Raw genomic sequence first — 22,138 nt, forward strand, 5'->3', positions numbered from 1 at the left:
CACATCGCAAAAATGAGTATGGTTTTAAGGAACCTATTTTGGAACCATGTTTACATATGTATGAATGTACCTGCTGGGTTACAGCGTGGCGCGCTTTTCTTCCCGTGGGTTGCCATCAGAAATGTTTGAACACCACTGCACCAAGGTCTTTTCCAGTTTTAATATCTGGTAGCTCTAAGAATTCTTCTCTCTGTTGCAGAGGTCCAAAATCGCTGTCTATGAGAAAATGTGGTCTTACATGAAATCAGCAGAGCCATCTGTGTTTACCAAAACAACCGCAGACGGAGTGGCCCGAGTGCGCAAGTCCAAGGGAAAGTTCGCCTTCCTGCTGGAGTCAACCATGAATGAGTACATTGAGCAGAGAAAGCCGTGTGATACCATGAAAGTTGGTGGAAATCTGGATTCCAAAGGCTATGGTGTGGCAACCCCTAAAGGCTCAGCATTAAGGTGGGTGGAATAATATAACAATATCCGTGTTGTTATAGTATTCCACCTACCCTGATGCATTTTGTTGTCATTTTCTTTCTTGTGGATTTTGAGGTAACTTTTAAAAGTTTAAAACCTACAATATTCCATGGAGTTAAATAAGACGGTAAATTATGGTTTCATCTATTTAATGCATCCATTTTTTTTAATGTTCTCTCTCTGTGTTGTCCTCTCTGACTGTTTGTTGCTGTTTTAATTTTACAGTTCAACGGCTTTTTCAATTTAAATGGTAAAAGCCAAGTTATGGTGCCATATGTGACGAATGTTAATTGCATGGATGTGGTGTTCTTGTTACTTTTTTTCTCAAAGACAATTTCCCCATCCCGCACACTTCAGTTTTGAGCAAATGTTATCCTCCATGCCACCTTCCAATATTTAACCCTGTATTTGCTGTACAGACATTTTTATAGCTCCACGTTCTGTGAAATTTAGCCAATTTGTCCTCTTGTGCTCCTTTTTATACGTTAACGATTTCCTAAGCATTTGTGCATTTTCTTACAAGTTATGTTTTATCGTTTCAAGAAATGCTGTTAACCTGGCAGTATTAAAACTGAATGAGCAAGGCCTCTTGGACAAATTGAAAAACAAATGGTGGTACGACAAAGGAGAGTGCGGCAGCGGGGGCGGTGACTCCAAGGTCAGCCTCAATGTCACCACAACCGGGTACCCTTAGTGACGAGTAATCGGCAAGACTGTTATCTTATTATTGAGGAGAGAGCACAAGACTCACACATAAGGTGGAATGACCAGGTCATTCCCCTGCCTGGCAGCTTTGGGAACCAGAAAGACTCCAGGGCACTGCCCTCATTTTTGATCTAACTTGGGTCCCTTCTTAAACTCCCAGACAGAGGCTACCCCTCCACACCCCCTCCTTCCCCTCACACACCAGACTGGTTGCCTTATGAAGGCCATGGTGTGGGTGCCAATGGCCTAGGCTTTCAAGAGCCCAAGGCTTTCCTTAATACTGTCCCCGTCTGCCTCACATGAGTGGTGTGAGAAATCAAATCAATCTACTGAAAAGTCAGGTTACAGCCTTTTGTTCCCCCCCCACTAAGGCATGATGGTTGCTCACAAAGATTGGTTGGTTGATTAGAGTTGGCTTCTTCAATTATGTGTATGAGTGATGAGATGTTGTTCTTGATATGTGATGGCCTATTCAAGCTGGCCCCGCTTAACTTGAAAGCCAAAGAACAAGCTCGGTTTCAAGTTAAATGGGGTCTTTCTTCAATAGGCCACCCCATATACAGACTTGGCAAAGACATTTTGTATATTTAAACAAGTGCGTCGCCTAACTGTGATACTCCATGTGTATAAATTCCTGATTTGGCTTCTTCTTAGCCATGTTCTTGGTTCAGGTAGGTCTAATTGTTATCCAGGCTGCCTTCATGAGAAAATCCATCTCACTTGACACTCCTTTGGCTCCTTAATGCTCTTCGGGGCTAGAAAGAACGAATAGCCTTCATCCAAGCAACAAGAAATAGGGGCAAGCTCAGAAGCCATGATACCAAGTAATGGAAGGACACACTGGGTAAGTACAGGAGAGGACCTGAAAACAGAATCCTCCATGACCCAAAGGGCATGCGAATTATATTGAAGCATGTATGATCAACTCTTGTACAACCAAGATACCATGGGCATCTTAAGGTGAAGAACAGTGTTTCCCATACACAGGCCAACAGACAGGCAAGCCAAACCTTTTCTCCTTCAGAGACAATGGTTACACCTCTGCTCTTCTCTTTCTCTCTCCATTCCTCAGGATCCTGATGGAAAAGTTAGTTGGCCAGTCTGCAGTATAATAGGAGTTTGGAAACACTGATACAGAGCACTTTCCAAGAGATAAATTCAAATACAACTCTCTTCAGCACATAATCTATCCAGGCAATGGTGAGGTCTTTTATTGTAAAACCTTGATTAACCAGAACTCACCTAACCAGTACCCCAACTAACCGAATTCATGCCCCTCCTCAGTACTCCACATTGATGAGAAAGCAGCAATAGTACCAAAAGAGAAGAATTCTGCAAGGAATTGATTTTTCTTAAATCACTTGCCAAGAGATGACCTGTGGTTAGGTCACATTCAGCTTTGTCTCCTATATCTTCTCTCCATCTGGATTGACCCTCAAACATTAGAGGCTGCTTCCCGGAGGCGAGAAAGTGGATACAAGCATTTTGAGGAAAAACAAAACAAAACATATTATTAGCCAAGAATGAAACAAAATGAGTATTCTTATTGAAAATTCCATTCATCCCTTATGGATTCCAATTAATCAAGGTTTTACTATGTGTGTCAGAAAGCAGTAACTTCCTTTCCCACCAGTGTGAACCGATGACATTGACAGTTTAGCCAGCCAAGCTTTCGGCTCAGTTGAGTTTTGCAGTGGCTAACCTGATGCCTAGAGTATTTAGCACCTTCTTCCTGGTCTTTTTCTCATGTTCTTAGCAGGCCACGGAGAACCTAATTTTCTCATTCAAGTGAGTTGCAGAATGAAAATTGAGCTGGATTGGATACATTGCTCTCATGAATTCATCATTCACACTCATCATGGTTACAAAGGAGCCATGGACTGTGTCAAGATGACTCTAAAACATCCACATGATGCCAAGTGTCCAGAAGTTTTCAAATAACCAGATGTTTGATGTCACATAAACCAAAAAAAAAAAAAAATCTGCATGTATTTGGCTGAATTTTTACTTTTGACCCAGATGTTTTGGTTATCATGAAGACCCCTAAAACTTTAGACCAGCTCTTTGCTAATTACAACCAGCAATCAAGCCTTTCTTTTTTCCTCAGCTGATACTGCTGCAAAGTTATCAAGTAACCTTATTGCCAGCCCACGATTTCCAGATTATCTGATTTTCGATATTCAGATAGAGTCTAAATGTGTCCAAGTTCTCTGACATTAGTGCTACCGGCCAGGCATCTCTCAAATCACTTGTTTTGGTCATTCCTCCAGCCAGCCTTTTGAAATAAGTCAACCCCTTTTCTCAGCTATGGATAATAGTATGATGAGTGCTGCATCTCCAACGATTGCTTTTTCTGTTTCCGGATTACCAAGGAGCTTGCCTTTATCCTCTCCCTTCTTACTACCTGCTGTTTTCTGAGAGTGAGCAAGAGAAGGGGCGAGAGATGAACTTGAATCCATTTTACCACTATTTGGTGGTGACGCCAAAAATCAATGGAGAAGAAGGTAGAAAAGGCAGCAAAACCCCATTAATCTGGAGCCCTCATATTTATAATTTGTGACAAACCACACAGGGACCAGTCGATGAACTACCCAAATAGTATCAGGAAAGGGGCCAAGAGAGGTTTGTTAAGCAAATGAAGAGTTTAGATTGTCAGTTGAATTTTTTCCTTAAGAGAACAAATTTTTCTCAAATGTTGCAAGCATTTGTGAGATACATTCATATTCATTACAAAGCTATCCGCTAACGTAGCTCTCTCAAGGACCTCCACTATGGCAATGTATTATAGTGAGTTTGAATTACAAAACAGACTTAAAGTAATAAAACTGTCATTCTTTAAACCTGTTTTGTAATTCGGGACTTTCTCATTCAGACAGTCCCTATGTTAGTCCAAATCAGGGAGGTTTGACTGTATTGGTAAAATGGCTTGAAAATTACACTTCTTTATTGTAACCCATCCCCAGTTAACATGACAATTGGCTGTTGAATATGCCATCATTTCACAGAGAGTGAGACCCAGAGATGGTGGTGACTTTGAGAAGGTCACACAGCTAATGTTGTCACAAATCTCTGAGTTTCAGGGTCACCTCTTGTGATAATATTGCAGACAGCGATTGATCACATATACCCATCCAACGGGCAATGTGAATCTGATTGCACGTGATATATTTCCATGAAAATCAGGTTCATTCTCAACTACCTCGGTTACAAGGCAAATGGCATATTTAAGCCATTTCAGCCCTCAGTACTGATTACTAAAAATGACAATAATCACAAAGCCTGACATTTATGAGTGCTTATATTTTTTCAAAAACACTCCCACACCTATTATCTCTGAAACCAGGAGAGAGAGAAAAATCTACAATACTTATCTCTCTCTCTTCCGCAACCTTAAAATAATGATAAATGGGTAATTATGTTAAATTGTTGACTTTTTCCCCCTGGCATGAGACATCATCCATTTTCAGCCTACTCTCAAAAAGTTACCCTTCTACAGAAGGAACCAGTAATTTTTCAGGCTGCTTTAAATGTGCATGTTTAAACTAGCGCAATAGATATTTAATTTCACTTTGTTATTTTATTTCATTTTCTGAATACAAGGAATTAAGACAAGGTCAGTCACTGAGGTGGCCTCTGAACCAGACCTACAGGCTAGAACTGAAAAACTGCTTGCTTTTAGCAATTTCCTGAACCTCAACTAATAGGACCCAAACAAATCAGACCTGATCCTTCCTTGATGGACTATAAATGTACAGGCAAGGATCATGAAAATTAGAGCTGTGGTTTGGGAATTTTTAACCTGCAAATCACCCTTTTGTGTTAGTGTGCTATTACAATGTGTGCCTAAATGGGGTAATTAAGAGCCAGTAGGTTGTTCCAGCGATAAACCCCTATCACCAGGGGTTTGTGACACAGCCAGTGAAAGTCTGTCACTGTAAATCACAACAGAATGGGGATTTAGCTGCTGAATTACCACATAAGCACATCAGCCTCCCTCCACAGCTGCCTGTCACTTCAAACTTTCGAATTCTTCTGATCCACCCCCACTTGCCCTGCTTCACTCTGTTAATCTTGGGGAAAGGGCACCAATTTAGCCTTACCTTCCTAGAAGGGGTCTGGTCTATGAAACAAGCTCTCTGCGCCTTGAGGGACAAGGCTTTATAAACCCTACCCCACCTCGCCCTAAAATTGTCTTGGCTTTAGTTCTATCCAGGGATGTAGGCTTCCAATGTCTGTATTTTCCAAGCTGAAAATCAGCACTCTTTGTGTGCTTTAGGAGAACATTGGAACAGAATGTTTAAACGGAACCATTCTGAACCCCTTGACTAGAATGAGAGTTGTATGACAGATACCTTAACTTGCAAAGCACATCAGGAAGCAAGGGATGACAATGGGACATGCAGTTAAACTTTAATAAAGTAAATAAACACTTGTATAATCATTATGATTTATAGAATCTTGATAGAGAAATGCAGCTTTGTCATCTTTAAAAACATATAGCGACTAGAATAACCAGTGTGACGCTAGGAGAGCATTTAGGGAACTTGTTTTCACAAATTCAAAAAGTGGCTTGCAATTAAAATTAGTTGTTTCTTTTTATGTGGGTGCTTTCAAAGGACCTAAAAAGAGTTTGTTCTCTTAAGAAATTCAAACACGTCCTTCCTTCCTATCACTAGCAATCATTTTTTTTATCTCATGCATTTGCTTACCAAGTCTTGTATTCAAAGACAGTAAAAAGTTATACTTTAGAACAGCCTACCTCCAAATGCCCTCTGCTTCCTATGTGGTGGTCCTTAGATGAATGAGGTAATACTATGTTCCCCATATGTATAAACGAGATCCTCGGTTTTGTGTGTATTTCTTCTTCCGTGTATGTCTACAAACCTCCTCTCCTATGCCACCGTCTCTTAACCACTTCTCTTCCACACCCAGAATTCTTTGACATTCTTGGGCCTTGGGTAACGGATGTGAAATCTGCATCTGCCTTTTACCAGCAACAAGATGGACCTTTTATTGGCAGGAGCCATCCCTAAGGTAGACATTTTGGATGCCCAGGGTTAAGATGGATCCCAATGACTCTTTATTGACACTGTTATGTGTGTAGGCAAGAATCATTACAGATCGATGGCACTTCCTGGGTCTTAGAAGAAGTTCCTGTGAATCACCGAGACTGGTTTGGGATCAAGGAGTAGGGTGAGTATATTATGCTCTTCGTTGGTTTGCATGTCTCTGTGCTGGTGCTGCCTCCCGGAAGTATGAAGAACTGACAGTTTTCTTTCCTGGTAGTGACTAAATTTGCTCCTTGAACTTTACTCAGGTCTTCTTCCCAAGAGCAAACCCTCACTTTCTCTCAAGTGGCTGCTGCAAGCAAGGGACCTTTTTGCCTTAAGAACTGAACCAGTCCAGTGACTGCCAAAACCGTTGATTTTGCCAGATGGTGTTAAAGAATAAATTCTACCACCGGAAAAAAATTGTAATCCAGAAAAAAGTTGTTTTAATTAATCCACTCTAGTGATTTTTTAAAATTGACTGTGTGGCCTTAACCATGATTTCTATGATTAAGACATGATTATTTACCTTTGGTGTTATCCTGATAACTTGAATGTGTTTCTAATTGACAAATAATGACTAAATATTCAACACCAGAGCAGAAAGAGCAGCAGGAGTGGAAAGGCTGAAGGTAAGAATGCTGTTACACAATAATTGCCAAGAGGAGAGACATCGCTACAGAGGCAGAGTGAAATGGTGTGTGTCTATACTCTTTCTGACCCACTAAGACCAAATCATTTGGTTTCTGTTCATTTGGAGAGAAGGTTATAGAACCACACTCTCTGAAAGGCACGACAGCCATGGAAAAGAGACATGAAAGATTTGAAATGATTGGAAAAAAATGTAATGAGGGTGGGAGTTGAAGTTGGTGGAGTAGGGTGGGGGCAAATATTTGGAGAACAATTAAAATCCATTCTCTTTTGACTTTCTAGAGAGCGGTACAGCATTTGGCCCTTGGCACGTGAGGCAAATCCCCATTGGTCACAGGTGGCAAAAGTGTGCTCCAAGCACTAAATTCACCTTAAAGCCTAATTTCATCTGGCCTTGAAGCAAATACTTCTCAAAATACAAAACTAAGGCAATAGCATACTTTACATTTGAGAGAGAGAGAGAGAGAGAGAGAGAGAGAGAATGAGAGGGAGAGACCGACTCTGCTGGTGTGTCCTATCTAGCATCACTGCTGGAAAGGGCAGATAAGTGGATGCTAGAATGCATGCTAGGAGAGAGTGGTATGTGCCCTGGCATGGCAACCAGTAGTCAGCTGCTTTCAGATCTGATACATAGACCCCATTTGCTGCAATCTAATGGAGTGTAAGCTAAGACTGATTATTTTTCTATGGGTCATGCTCAAGAGAGGGCTATTCAGGAGAAAGGATGTTGGCACCCATCAGGTTTAACTCTCAATGAACATTTTGCCTAGAGTCAGGGGCATGAACTCGATGTCTTCAGAAACACATGTCATGTGAGTTTCTGATGTAATGTGAGACCAGTTTCTGTCTGTCTTCTCCATCTATGCTTTTCTTTCTTGGTGCCATTGGGATGAACTAAAGAAAACACATTTATACGTTAAAAAAAAAAAAAGCCCAACCAAATTTGATAGTTTGAGTTTTTAATGGATCTTAAAACAGAGTTTTCAAGTGCATCATATCAATTATGACCTGGGGAAGTATCTGTGGCCATGTTTTAGCCAAAATTGGCTTCTCCAGATGCTTAGCATCTTCCCTGAGGCCCTTCTCTCTATCAGGGACAAATTGAGTAAGAAGTCCTTCCAGACAAATTGGGTAGTGTGAGATAGTACACAACCAATAATGGTTTTGAATTCCTGTTCTAAAGGGAGAGGTTGGACAAAGGCCCGGTTTGGCAGAAATCCATCAGTGAAATTCACAACTTGTGGAATCAAGGGGTCTATCACTTTTAATTTGAGAGATGATCATCTGGAAGAGCACTAGCTTTACTCACATATCCACAAGTGACTTCTGGAGCTGCTTCTCTAGCATAGATGCTCATCAATAGGTTTCAGTCACTAGCATTGTTAGGCCCTTAGTAAAATGACTCACGGCTTTCAACTCCTCATGTTATGTGCATGCATTATTGAATTTGCTCTCTGCACTTGCATTAAATTATGATCTCATTAGCAAGGAGTTAAATAGGTTTGAGCTGCATTTGTGAACTACATAGATATAAATTCTCACTCAGAGGGAGCTTCTAGCAGCTAAGCTCTGCATAACTCTGCAAATCATTGTAGCTGCCCCTGGGGACTAAGGGTTGCTTGGGTGGCCAGGGTGCAGTAATACCTGCAGTCATATGTACATGTTCCCAGGTTGTGGAGAAAGCTCAGGCTGATCCAAGGGTAGAAAGATTGAAATAACTTAAACCCTCATTCTCCTAGAATCCTGCATCCAGAAATCTCTATGAAAAGAATTGGATAGAGATTTTTCTAAGGGCTCCAGATTCCAGTGTAGTCTAGGGCATATTTTGAACTGCCATGATCCCTAACAGCTACTGTATGGAGAGGTCACATATCCCAAGGAAACCATCAGGAAAGAATATAAAGGACCTTAGAGTAAATCTTTTTATCTAGCAAAGAATCTTCTCTTGCTTGGTCATCAATTCAATTGGCTTCAAGTGAATAAATCAAGACCTACCTGGGCAGAGATGTCTCTAGTCGCACATGTCTGCACAGGTCTGTGATTTCCTGAGTGATGTTAGGAGTTTTTCAGAAATGGCTAGGGAAGCATGTGAGCAATTCAGAAAGGTGACTTGTCCCCATGAAAACCTGAAATATCTTCAGTAGAAAAGCCAGTGAAAGAGAGGATGGCTATCCTCCCTCCACTGGGCTGAAGATAATTCTAAAAAGTCATTCAAAAAAAATCACCAGGTTCCAAGAAGCAAGTGTCAGTAAGTTGGAGTGAGGTTGAGATGAGGCATGGGGTGAGGGGAGGGCTTCCAGATTAGGTTGTGATAAGCTTCCATTGTCATCACCCAGATCCAGATGTTAGGCTGAGTTCTTCATCACCTATGCAAATACACTACCCTTCCTCGTATATTTCTTTTACTTCTCTGTGATCTCCTTGTCTTTCTCTGTAACCTATGTATTTACACATATATCTATCCCTCCTCAGGGCAACATTGAAGATCTTCTGGCATCATTAATTAAACAGACATTTACTCTTTAGGTGTCCCCCCTCAGAAAGGAGAAGTGAAGCCATTCAGAGCAGAATCTATCCCACAGTCTCTTGGGCCGATAAATAGTACTGCCCCAGGGTTCCTGTATTTTTCAGGCTCAGAGACATAGCCACAGTACAGATTTTTATATCAACCCTTCCAGGATCACTATTTGGAGGAATCAACTTGGTCATTAATTCACCAGGCCATTTTTTTTTCTTCTTTCCCACTCTGGGGAACTCAGCACCCTCACATCTCTCTCCCCACATTTTTCCTCTTTGTTTGTGGCTCCAAACTACCTATTTTGGGGATATTTCCTGAACTCAAAATTGAAAAATAAATTGGACACTTCCTTTGAAAGATATCAAAAGTTTTAGTTACTTTGGGGTTTTTTTAATAAACAGTTTCTACTTTCACAGTAAAGAAAATAGCCTTCTTATCCTAAAACTGTCTCCATATGTAACACTGGCCATCACTAAGATAACACTGAACTGGCTGGCACATCCCAGGAATGAGCTGGGAATCTGGACAACCGCCACCGAGGGCTGGATGCCTCGGATTAGTGAGCACAGTCCTTTGTAGCTGAGGTACTGCCAGGTGTGGATGGCAGAGATAAGCAAAAATTTGTATCAGCTAGTTATGGTTTCTTTTATTCAAAAGTAGAACTCATTTTCAAAGCATTATGCATTACATTACTACCTCTATTTAAAAAGAAAAATAGATGCCACTCCAAGACTGTTCCCCACACTCAGTTTTCATTATCCTGCCACCAGTCCGCACTGCCTTCACATACTTTTAAATGACGTGATTCACCTTTGCTCCTACCCTCTTCATCTGATCAACAATCCATACACATTTCTATGAATACTCTTAGGGGAGTTTTACACTCTTCTTCCTTGAACATTTTTTAAACAAAATATAACAAAGAGTTGGAGTCTGTAAATAGTTGCTCTGGTCCATTTCCCATTTCCCAAAGGAGCTTTGTATTTTAACAAGGAATATTGCTCAGGTGGGCAATTCTCAGGACGGAATTTCAGGTACCCATGAGGAAAATAGTTTTGGACAGGGGGACATACCCAGATCTCCTGAAATTACATCACGAAACTCTCCTGTTCTCTCCCTAAGCCTCTGGATGCCTTTTTCTTGGGAGGGCTGTACCCAGCAAAGGGTTCATAGCAAGCCTGTCAGAGGTGAGAATGCCTAGTTTCCATGATAGGAATCTGACCTACTTTGTTTAATTCTTTCTGTTCTCTATTGAGGTGAGTACAATAAATATTTCTGACTTATAATTCTCTTAGGTACCAGTTAAGGGCCTGCAGTAATTGCTCTGAAGCCTCCCCTGGAGACATATTGCTGCCACACAGTGAAAGGCCCCAGCTGCAAGATATGCCCTTGCTAGGTTGATAGTTACTTGGAGTGTGGTAGTCCCTAAAGACAAACTTCATTATGAACATCCAAGCACGAAGAATAGAAATAAAGAGGACTGCACCCTTTCGTGTGTTCCACTAGAGAGTGCACAGTACAGAGTTAAATATATATTCATTTGCCCTCTGGCCTGCCCCATAACTTGCTGTGCAGGCTTGAGCAGATTGCTTAACCTATCTGTGCCTCAATTTCTTGACTTACAATGTAGAGGCCATAAATCTACCTTCTTAGGGTGATCATTAAATTCAAACAATAGTAAGAAGTGTGATAACTTGGGGAAATATTAGGCTGAAAAGCAATGCTAAAAGAGAGTTAGCTATGCAACAAGCATTTGTTGAGAGAATGGGTCTAAGCAGGGATACAAATACGTAAGCCACAGTCCCTGCACTTGAAAAGCACACAGTCTAGTGGGAGTAAGAGACACATGTGTAAATAGGAAGGAGGGAGAAAATACTGAGGCAGGGAGCAAAAACTGCTTCACGGAGACAGTGACATTTAAAATGACAGAATGCCCATGTGATTCCTCTTCCTTTAAAATCCCAGATTGTGTGTGCATGTGTGTGGGTGTGCGGGTGCGTCAGGGGAGTGTCAATACATTTGGTTGAATTGGAATGAGCTGGGCAATACATCCAGGAAGGTGCAGTAAAAAAGAAAATCCTGGCAGCATTTCTCTGCCATCTCAGGCATTTCTTCCACCCCACAGCAACAAACAGTTCTAGGAGATTTGGGCCTTGTATTTTCTTTTCTTGGCAGCTATCCTAAACCTTGTTAAGTGGCATTATCTGTGATTCCTGATTACAGCTTTTATGCTCCTTGGCTGTGCTGCTGCTTGAAATGTTTGTTTTTCTCCTTTATTTTTATTTAGAAGTTCCCAAACGCACATTGGTTCCCTGCCAGATTTCATAAGCCCTGTGATTTTTTTTTTCCAATCGAAGACTAAACTTCTTCAAGGTAGTGTCTCTCCCTCCTCCCGCCCAGTTGTGACCATGAGAAGTGACTCTAGACATTGCCAAATAGCCCCTGGAGGACAAAAGGACCCCTGATTGAGAACCATGACAGTAAGGTAACCTCCACAGTAACCGCGGAGGCCATAGAAGTGGAGAGCAGTTAGCAGCCATTCTGCAGAGGCCACCGGATGTCCTCCGGCAGTGACAGGCCATTTGTCAGAAGTAGGTTTCCAAACTGCCGACCTACTGAGCCTGGGTTTTAGCAAGGGTGGATGGTAGCAACCTAGAATAGGCCGCAGCACAGAAAAAGCATTCCTTCTCCAACACCAGTGCTTCTCAAACTTCTCTTTATCCCAGGACCCTTTTACACGCTTAAAAATTAAAGGGAACTCCCAAAAGATTTTGTTTATGTGTGGCATATCTACTAATATTTACTGTATCAGAAATTAAAATGGAATTCTAAAAGGATGTATTCCTTAATTTATCTTAAAACTAATAAACCCAAAATAACAATAATAATATACCCAATATATGTTAACATAAATAACATACTTTTTATGAAAACTAAATTTTTCCAAAACAAAATTAGTAAGGAGTATATGGTCCTATGATTTTGCAAATCTCTTTAATATCTGGCTCCATAGAAGAGAAAAGGATTTTCATTTCTGCTTTTTCATTCAATTTGTGGCAAGATCACATGTAACGAAGCCTCCAGGTAACTCCACTGTACTTCATGAGGCAATAAGAGGGAGAAGGACAAGGAAGGTCTTAGTATTATTAAAAATAGTGTTGACTATGCAGATCTTCTGATGAAAAGGTTTCAGGGGTCCTCCGGGGTTCTTGGACAACACTTTAAGAACTATTGCTCTAAACCCACATGTAACACTATGAACAACATAGCTCACTTAATGGTTGACAAGCTTCTTTAAAACCCAGGTTCTCTAGGAAGAGATCTCTATTTGGACCACAGTGTGAGTGCCTTTAATCAGACTGCTCTATTCCTGAGATCTAGTAAGAGCCACTAGGAAAGAGTTACTAAGGAAATTGAATAGTCATTTGAAGAATATAGGACCTTGAATGAGGATGGGGACCGGTAAAGGCTCAGAGAGCCACGTGAGGACACTGCACCCTTTGCAATAAGAAAAGGGAAAGCATAGAAAGGAGAAAGGAAATTCTTTGTGCTTTTTCCTGGGATCCTGATGGAATTGGGCACCCAGGTGCCACTGGGAAGCATCTCCCCTGCCTTTGGAGCCTGGGCACCAGTGTCTGGCTTAAGGCATAGCACTGAGGGAGAGGTAGTGATAAAACAAAAACTAATAAGTGAAAAGGAGAGGCAGAAGGGGGCCAAACAGTGGGAAGTAAGGGAGAAGGAAGTTTGAACACTGATCTCAGGGTCATAGATGGCCTGTCTGTCCTTTAAAAGTCTTAGACTTGGGGCATCTGGCTGGCTAGGTGGGTAGAGTGTGCGACTCTTGATCTCAAAGTTGTAAATTCAAGCCCCACGTTGGGTGTAGAGATTACTTAAAAATAAAATCTTTAAAAATAAATAAGTGAATGAAACTAAAAACCTAAGACTTAACTTTCACTGCCAATGATATCTTAAAGAGGCTCAAAGTTTTGAGTATCTTTTGTTGCTTTGTATCCCAAGCCAAACCGGTTGGCATTTGAGAAGGCTAAGGTTCTGAGCATTGAAAGAACTTGTTTAAAACATAAAAAGAAAAAAAAAGAAAGAAAAAAAAACACAAAAAGATCTCAATTTCCTGGTGAGATACAAAATGCAGATATTCTGGCTGCCATGCCCAGAACCAACTGAGAAAGTGTCACCTCCCTGACACTCCAGGTTTATAGTTTTTCAAATCTCAAGTACTCTGAAATTGCATATTGTTTTTAAATGATTATACATTTCTCAGAATAGCTCAGGATGAGATGGTCCCTCTGCTCTCAACAGCAAAGGGGGAGAGAAAGGAACTAGGCTTTGGGAACTTGGTCTGATAGAGGGCACATCTCTGTGACTAGAGGAAGTCTTCCCAATGACTGAATATGTTGGTGGGTCCAACTTACCCAGAATAAGCTAAGAAATTCTATGGCATGTTCATAGTAACATAAACGTGTCTGCTTTCCTCCTTGTGAATTGGTGGCATTCAGAATAACATGCACTAATATTCGCAACACCGTTCGTGTGAATATGAACACACAGTAATTTATTATCTTATAATAGAATTATGCCACCCTCTAAACATAATGCATTTTTATCTGAAGTTATGGGAGATATTTTATTTAAAATTCATTAGCTCTAGCAAGAAGACAGGGTAAAGGCCATTATTCCCATTCTCCAGCTGAAGAAATTTCTAAGGGAGGAAATATTAACCTCAGACCAGTAGGGTTTCCTGCGTTTGCCCAGGGGCTCAGACTGCAGGCCTGATGCTTTAAAAGGTGGAGGGCTAGGGAGCACTGGCCTGGCCTCCTGGGGCTGTAGGATAGTCTCAGTTGAGGAAGACTTACCTTACTGGAACAGTAAACTGTTCCTCTACAGTACTATGCACAGTGGCAGAATCAGTTTGCTATTTTAGATGGAGCCATATTAATAATCCATTTTTAAACAATCTGGTTCACCCTCTGGTCCTCTGAGTTGACCAAAGACATAGGGCCATATCAGAGAGACAGCCAGTTAGCAAGAGGAACAAGCCACAGGCCGGTTTTCTTCTTGTGGAAAGTCCTCTCATCTAAAACTCAGAGGTCCACGTTCTATCAATTCTAAGACCAGTACGTGTGTAAAGAATTCAGAGCTTGCGGAGTGAAGACATGTTTGTAGTAGAGTTCTTTCTGAGATCATCTTCATCTGGGCTAAAGGTTTGTGTGATAAAGGACAACTAATCAGAAGGCATGTCATGCCCGTAGAGTCGACTTTCTCTTCTGGCCCCATCCCCTCCCCTGCTCCTCCATAGAGCTTGCTTTCTGTCTGGAAGTACAACAAGACACCCGGTTAGATCAAACCTAACACATGTCCGTCATAAAGCTACCTCGAGCTGCCGCCGATGATTGTCACTTGAGGGGAGACCCCCTCCTCACCACACACAGCCTATCCAAGAGTGCCTGTTTTTCTATCCTCATTATTTAACAGTGTGTGCCGATTACTCAAAGCGATATGGGCAGGCCCTGGTAAATATAGCGTTGCTGTAGTGTTAACTTTTTATAAGGTAATGCTCAGGTTGCCTGCAGTGTTCTAAAATTACTCTGTGGCCAGGGCCCCCTGCTTTATCGCTTTCTATAGTTTTAAAGTAGTTTGAAGCTTGAATAACATAAAATAACATAATATAATGTTATTTATGTTATTTCCCACGTGAAGAACGCCTGTAAACCTTGCAGTATTGAAACTCAGTGAACAAGGCATCTTAGACAAGCTGAAAAACAAATGGTGGTACGATAAGGGGGAGTGTGGAGCCAAGGACTCCGGGAGTAAGGTCAGTCGCTGAAGGTCTTTTTGTACTGATTAGCAATCACATTTTGAACCACTGTTTATTTTCTACCCCAAAACGGCTTTCCTTCCCAACACACCCCCCCCAACACAGTGGGACCCCTTTATAACAGCAGCGCTAAAGTCACAAGGCAGGCGGCCCACCAAGGAGACCTGCCGCCAAGCACCAACCATTGACCTTGACCTTCAGGATGGAGCTAGTGTTGAGATTGGAACCCAATCTGGCCCACCGCACTTCCAAAGCTGTGAAAAACTGAGCTGTGTTATAAGGGGGTTTTACTGTATTTCACATTTCGAAAGTTCAAAGAGAAAACCTAACAACAACCACAACCAAAAAAAAAAAAAAATCCAGTTGTGACAGTACTTTCTCTTAACCTCTTACAGTGTCAGAGACTTTGTAGCTGTAAATACCTTTGGTTATTCATACATTATATCAATCTCATGTGAAAACAGTCAAAGAAATAAATAACAAAGACTGGTCTCTGTAAGCGGAATGATTAGCCTCCTCCCAGCTGCTGTCGTATTGAGTTCAGCATCTATTTAGATCTCGAATATCATTAAGTCTGTCACACTTCTCTCTTCCAAAGGTGTCATTTGAATCTCGGTACATAATACTTTTGAAATTTAGTCGCATGCTCCTTAAGGGTATACATTGTCAGGATAACATCACATTGATAAGCATGAAACACTCTTCCCCGCCTCCTTCCTGCCCCCCTTTGCTCCCCTAAGAAAGTTCTTTTTAGTTTCAATTTTTGCCTTGCCTTTTTTTGAACTAATATTGTGGTATCAGTTAATTCATTTCATGAAATGTCACTCATTTCCCCTGTGCAGTGAACCATTTTGCTACTGGTTTTCCACATCCCATGACAAGGAATTCTGTGAAACTTAAATACCTGGAACTTGAAACTATTCTTGTTGCCACACTTAACGTGGGTTATGTCCAAGGACACTTTTCCCTCATGAAATGCCACATACATATAATAACTTCACGGCAGAGGGAGGGTTGCCGGAACCGGTCCATTTCCTAGTGGATCGTGGAGCATCCTTGCAGGTAGCCTCACCAGCCTCCTTAATAAGGAAATGATCCATTGTTTCATAGGGGACAGAAATTCCCACTTCTCTAGTTTCCTGTCAGTGGCCCTAGAAGAGTGACTATTTACAAGGTTGTGTAAACATGAGGCTCACACATACCCTCCTCCCCAACCATGCAATTCAATTCTAATTGGCCTTTTTATTAAGGTAAACAAGTATAGCGCGGTCTCCTATAACAATAGAATCAAGACATGGCCGTATCCTCTCTCCATTTAATTCTTTAAATGACACCAGGACTAGCTGAGCCACAGAGTGTTGAGTGTCAGCCATGGCCATTACCTGCTCACTGTGTTACCATTTCAGTAAGATATTCAATTCCCTGACTTAACAATTTGGGTATTCCATTCAATGGCATTCAGCAGCAAAATGGTTACATTCCCTCTAAAAAGACTACAAAATGCTATTTTTTTTTTTTTTCAAAGAAAGGCTCCGGGCCCTTGGTGTGTCCTACCTCAAGGTAGGGCTCAAGGCACCAACTTTTTTTCTTTCCATTGTTCAGCAGTTCAGTTTTTGCTTTTTCATACAGGCAGATAACTTAGTCAGATTTGCAGTTTGACCTGAAAGTCACTGACCGGCTTCCTCGATTTCCCCCCGCCCCTGTTTTAAATAGAAAACAGATAAGTGTAGTATTTTTTTTTAATTATTTGCCACATTCCCTGAGTAAAGCTGAAAATGAGCTGGATTTTTTTTAAATCATCAGCCTCCTGGAAAAGCTTTCTGATTTATATGGAGCCAATTCAGGACCCAATAGGTCCTCCTGACAGTTTTCCTTCAACTCTCAGGAAGATGGGAGGGAACCAATTCTTTGTGCTATGCCCTTGTTGCAGAAGCACAAAGACTTGCTGCCCTGAGGATGCAAACTTAGCAACCAGTCCCCAAAGGGAGCAATTTCTCAGCCACCGGGGGGAAAGGGGAGAGTTAATCCCTTTTAAACAAACCCTCGTGAAGGAACTCTCCAGATAGGAATATCAGGAACCTCTAATATTCTCACCTGGTATCTTCAAGACAAGTTGTTGACAAGTTTGTCACAGGGACAACAAGGGAAAAAGGGGTGTTGCGGGCCAGAGAGGGGAAAGAGTGCTTCAAGTTCCCAAATGAAAAGAGTGTTACATTTCTAGAGATTATGTCACAGCTCAACTCTGGCAAATGGCACTTTGAGGCTGGCAGAAGAATAAATTGTGCTTGTGTTTACACTTTTGCTCCTGTGGCCAAGCGCTGTTATATTTAGCTGCTGACACCATTTTGAGGTACCAAAGGAATTAAGGAGTCAAAGTAACTGAACGTCTAGGTGAGGACCACAACTGTCAACAGAAGCACAATCTACCATCTTGCGGGCCACTTGTGAAACATCAGTCAGTTGCCAGAGTCGAGTCATAACACTTACTGACATCAATGTTTAGTTCTTTTGCAACTTAGAACTATCCTATATTGTTGTCATGCATTATGATGTCCTATTGCTTGTGTTTTCCCCAAGAACTAATAGCGTTGTTCATTTCTCTTAGGACAAGACCAGCGCTCTGAGCCTGAGCAATGTGGCAGGCGTTTTCTATATACTTGTCGGAGGTCTGGGGCTGGCCATGATGGTGGCTTTGATAGAATTCTGTTACAAATCACGGGCAGAGTCCAAACGCATGAAACTCACAAAGAACACCCAAAACTTTAAGCCTGCTCCTGCCACCAACACTCAAAATTACGCTACATACAGAGAAGGCTACAACGTGTATGGAACAGAAAGTGTTAAGATCTAGGGGTACGGTCAAGGTCTAGTAAACTAATCAGCTTTACCTTACTATGTGTTAATTTCTCCTCTCTCTCTCTCTCTCTCTCTCTCTCTCTCTCTCTGTCTCTCACTTTGGTTTATTGTTTCGAGTATTGTCTATTCTTTGCAACCATTTGATTCTTTGAAAACAATGGTTGTGCTTTCTTGTCGGGCAGTGCTGCTTTTCTAATAGCACCATCGTAATTGTACTATGGTGTGTGACCCAAAAGGAGAAGAAATTCTCTAGAGCAGCACTGTTCAATGGGAATGTTTGTGAGCCACCTACGTGAACCACATGTGTAATCTGAAGTGCTCTAGGAGCTACACCTTGAAAAGTAACACAAGTGAAATTAGTTTAAGGCTACATTTTATTTAACTCAGTATATCCAAGATATCATTTCAACATGTTCTCAATATCAAAAGTGAATGGGCATTTGACGGGATGAGCACTGGGTGTTATTCTATATGCTGGCAAATTGAACACCAATAAAAAATAAAATTTATTTTAAAAAAAGTGAATGGGATATTTTACATTATTCCCTTCATGCTAAGTCTTAGAAATCTGGCGTGTATTTTGTACCCATACTACATTTCAACTGGTACTAGCCCCCTACAGAGTGTTCGATGGTCACATGTGGCTACTGTATTGGACAGTGCAGTTCTACAGAAAACAGCTGCTCTGGATCCGATGGTAAAATGAGGAATGGAAGTGGGCCACTGCCACCTTGAGAAATGCAGTGCTTCTGTAAGGGCATGGTGGTTCTCTTAAGTGTAAATCTGAGACCATTTCTTTCATTTTTGAGTTTCTTTGTTGTCCCTTTCTTGGAACTGATATTCAGGTAAGTGTCTCCCAAAGAACAGTCTAGGCTCCCTGCTGTTGGCTGCCCTAAATCCATACTTAGATGAACCTGACTGATGCCACCTTGAGTCTAGCAGCTACAGCCAAACCCCCACCCCTACCCCAACCAATAACTCAAACGTGTTCAAAGACAAGCTTGAAGTGAGATAGCCTGTCCATTCTGGAAGTGTTTAAAAGAATATAGTCCTGTCACCTTCAGTGCATCTGTCATCACTAACACACCCATCTGAAGGGGAACAGAACAATTAGCAACTTCATAGCCCTTATTCTAGGTGGGAGATATCTTACCTCATGAGTCTACATCAATATGAATTTCTTGAATGCACTCAACTTTCTACAAATGCAGTATTTGCGTTTTGATCTCCTTGTATTTCACATTGTGGAACTAAATTCAGCCCACTTTTAATTAATATTTCATCCAAATAAATCGTGTGTCTTCACCATGGAAAGCATGATCTCATTTGATGAAGTTGCTGGTTGTTCTTTCCTGCGGCCGACTGCAACCCTTTGCCACAACATACTCAGTACACTGAACTAACCCACTAACTGAGTTTTCCCATTGCATTGCTGAATGTACAATATGTGGATTCATTTGTAATTAGCATTGTTTGCATGCAAGCATTTAATGTTCTAGTGTGCTTACAATATTTTACTCTTGAGTAGGTTATATAGGCCCATTACAATTTGGGGCACATTATTTGTTTTTTCGTAGGATAGTACATGGGTGATTTCAGCTTACCTTCATTATCCCGAATTCTGAGATACTGGCATCCAAAAAAAGAATACATCTGAAATTTGCCTAACAGTTTTCCACATCTATTGCCTCATTTGAGGTAGTGGGTCACAAAGTGTTTTCCCTTTCAGGTAACAGACCCAGTCACACCCAGTGACTTGCTCAAGGCAACACAACTAGGTAGTGGCCATTCTGGGACTAGAACCCAGCCTTCCTTCCTCTCATATCTGTATTCTCCTTGCCAAACCATCCTGCCTCTAGCCTCCAGTGGCCTGGTGGTCTCCAGAAACCTTGAAATCCCAACAGGATCCTGTTAAATGGAAAGCAGATCCTAAGTCTATGTCCCACTTGTTTACCAAAAAAGACATATGCCTCATTTCTTACACATTCCACATGAGGTTGTATAGTCAATATCTCCTGCTTTCCCCACAAAGAATCTTTCTGAGACAAGTATCAGGTCATACAGTCTCCAGAACCTCCTTATTATCAGCCATTCCATCTGAGAAGCTATGTCTCTACTTCTCAGCTACTATAGCTTCAATCTCTTGTTAACGCCCCAGAGCAGTGCTTCTTAAGCCTCAGAGTGTGTTGTGAATCACCTGGGGAATTTATAAAAACGTGGATTAGGATTGAGTAGGTCTGGGATGCTACCTGAGAGTCTACATTTCTCACAATCTCCCAGGCCATGTTGATGCTGCTGGTCCAAGGAGTTGTAAGATTCTAGAGAAAATGATCTCAGGGCATGTAACTTAAGGAAGGAAAGAAAGAAGGGGGGAGGGAAGGAAGGACAGAGGGAAGGGCAGAGGGGAAAGGAAAGACAAAAAAAGAAACAGAAAGAGAGGAAGGGAAAGAAAGAAAAGCTGGGGTCAGCAAACCTCTGGGCAGAATGTTGCAGTCCTCAAGTGGAGGCCCAGAAATGAAATTTCCACAGCTTCTGGCTCTCTGACCTTCCTTTAGTCATCTTGGTTGATCCTCTGAGTCTATGTGAAGTCTCCAGACAAGAAGGAAAAGCCTCTGAGGATACCAGAAAAATCCTTCCATGTATCAGTTCAAGAGGCACAAAGCAAGCTGAGCAGGAAACATAAACCTCTTTGCTGTCCTCAGCCAGCTCAGTCACATAATGGTAGGGGAATGTTGATTAAGTGAAGGGTGAACCCTTTATCCATTCATCTTTTAATTCCCATGAAGTTCTGGAAGATCTCCTAATGACTTCTAATTTGTTACCTAGTTATTAGGCTTCCAGTTATGTGAATTGGCCTAGATCTATCATGGTCTATGTGGAGGCACAGAGATCAAGCAGCACCCTGAGATTTTTACTTTTATTGCTAATCATCGAGTCAGCCTTAGGAGTTTGGAGTACCAGTAATTCTTCAGGAAAAATGACCCCAGGGCAATTACTTGCAAAAATATGATCCAGGTAAGACCTGGATAATAAAAAGCATCCTCAAAAGAAGAGGGAGTCATCGCTCATGTTGTATGGGTGAGAATAGTCAGGATTATTGAACTTGTTGTGGAAACACACGCCTCAGCCTCAGATTCAGCACCCACCAGGGAGCAGACAGCTCCGGGGCTGTCTGCTGCCTCTCTGGGTTACTGACCAACTACTGAAAGTGTGCCCCCCCCACCCCCCACAATCATGCCTTGGCAGTGACTGACTGCCAGATGTTCCAGATTCACTGCACCCTCGGGTTGGCTCTGCTGTTTTAAGAGATTCTCCCCAATTTCCTCACTGCCGTCAAGAACTACTTCTTGTGCACCTGTCATCACTAACACACCTACCTGAAGGGGAACAAAACAATTAGCAACTTCATAGCCCTGATTCTAGGTGGGAGATGTCTTACTAGACATCTACTAGAGCTACTTCTAGCTTCTTTGGTTTCTTCAACTATATTTTTGAAATGCTTCTCATTTTCAAAACCTCAAGATACTTGAAGTTAAGGGAAAAGATTTCTATTTTTCCTCTAAGATGGTTCCGTTTAGTCCTCCCAGAAAATGTTATTAACTTTGCTCATGCCACCCATTTTCAAAATGATCGATTTTCCTTTCTGCAGCCCATGCATAGACATTCTTCCTGGGGAAATTGTTGGCTCAGGAGAAAAACAAGGGTTCCCTTGGTACAGAAGGAAAGGATGGAGAAGAGGGGTGTGCACCTGAAAAGGAGGCAGAAAAATGCCCTGCAGTCTTCAGAGTCAGGGGCAAATGAATCCCCTGCACTAGTTAATACCTCCTACAGGAGGGCAGACTCAGCATCCCAACAGGCCTATAACATCTGGGGCAAGGACCCCTGCCAAGCCCCTTCATGGGTATCACCGTTCTGGCCTCTTTCTGGAATGTGCTTTAAAGTCCATATGCTATGTTCAGATTGGAATAACTAAGGTCGTAGGTATTAAGAGGGACAAGCTGTCACCTTTCCAGTAATGAACAGCAAATTTTCTTCTCGCAGTCAAATGGATTTCAATCGAAC

General features: G+C 41.7%; 1 protein-coding gene across 13 annotated transcripts in view; it reads left to right on the plus strand.

The window, feature by feature from the left end:
* The window catches only part of GRIA3 (glutamate ionotropic receptor AMPA type subunit 3), a 281,453-nt gene that overhangs the window by 256,642 nt on the left and 2,673 nt on the right, over nt 1-22,138 (plus strand). For 6 of the 13 annotated variants that reach the window (XM_072743736.1, XM_072743730.1, XM_026017896.2 and 3 more), the window contains 3 exons: nt 200-447; nt 15,103-15,217; nt 17,826-18,073. In XM_072743736.1, coding sequence (XP_072599837.1) covers nt 200-447; nt 15,103-15,217; nt 17,826-18,071 — 609 coding nt within the window. In that variant the 3' untranslated portion in view covers nt 18,072-18,073. Of the gene's footprint in view, nt 1-199; nt 448-1,008; nt 1,124-15,102; nt 15,218-17,825; nt 18,074-22,138 lie in introns of all 13 variants that reach the window. The other 7 variants (XM_072743734.1, XM_072743735.1, XM_072743733.1 and 4 more) reach the window with 2 other exon arrangements.

This window comes from Vulpes vulpes, chromosome X (genome assembly GCF_048418805.1).
Source record: "Vulpes vulpes isolate BD-2025 chromosome X, VulVul3, whole genome shotgun sequence".
NCBI classification, from domain to species: Eukaryota; Metazoa; Chordata; class Mammalia; order Carnivora; family Canidae; genus Vulpes; species Vulpes vulpes.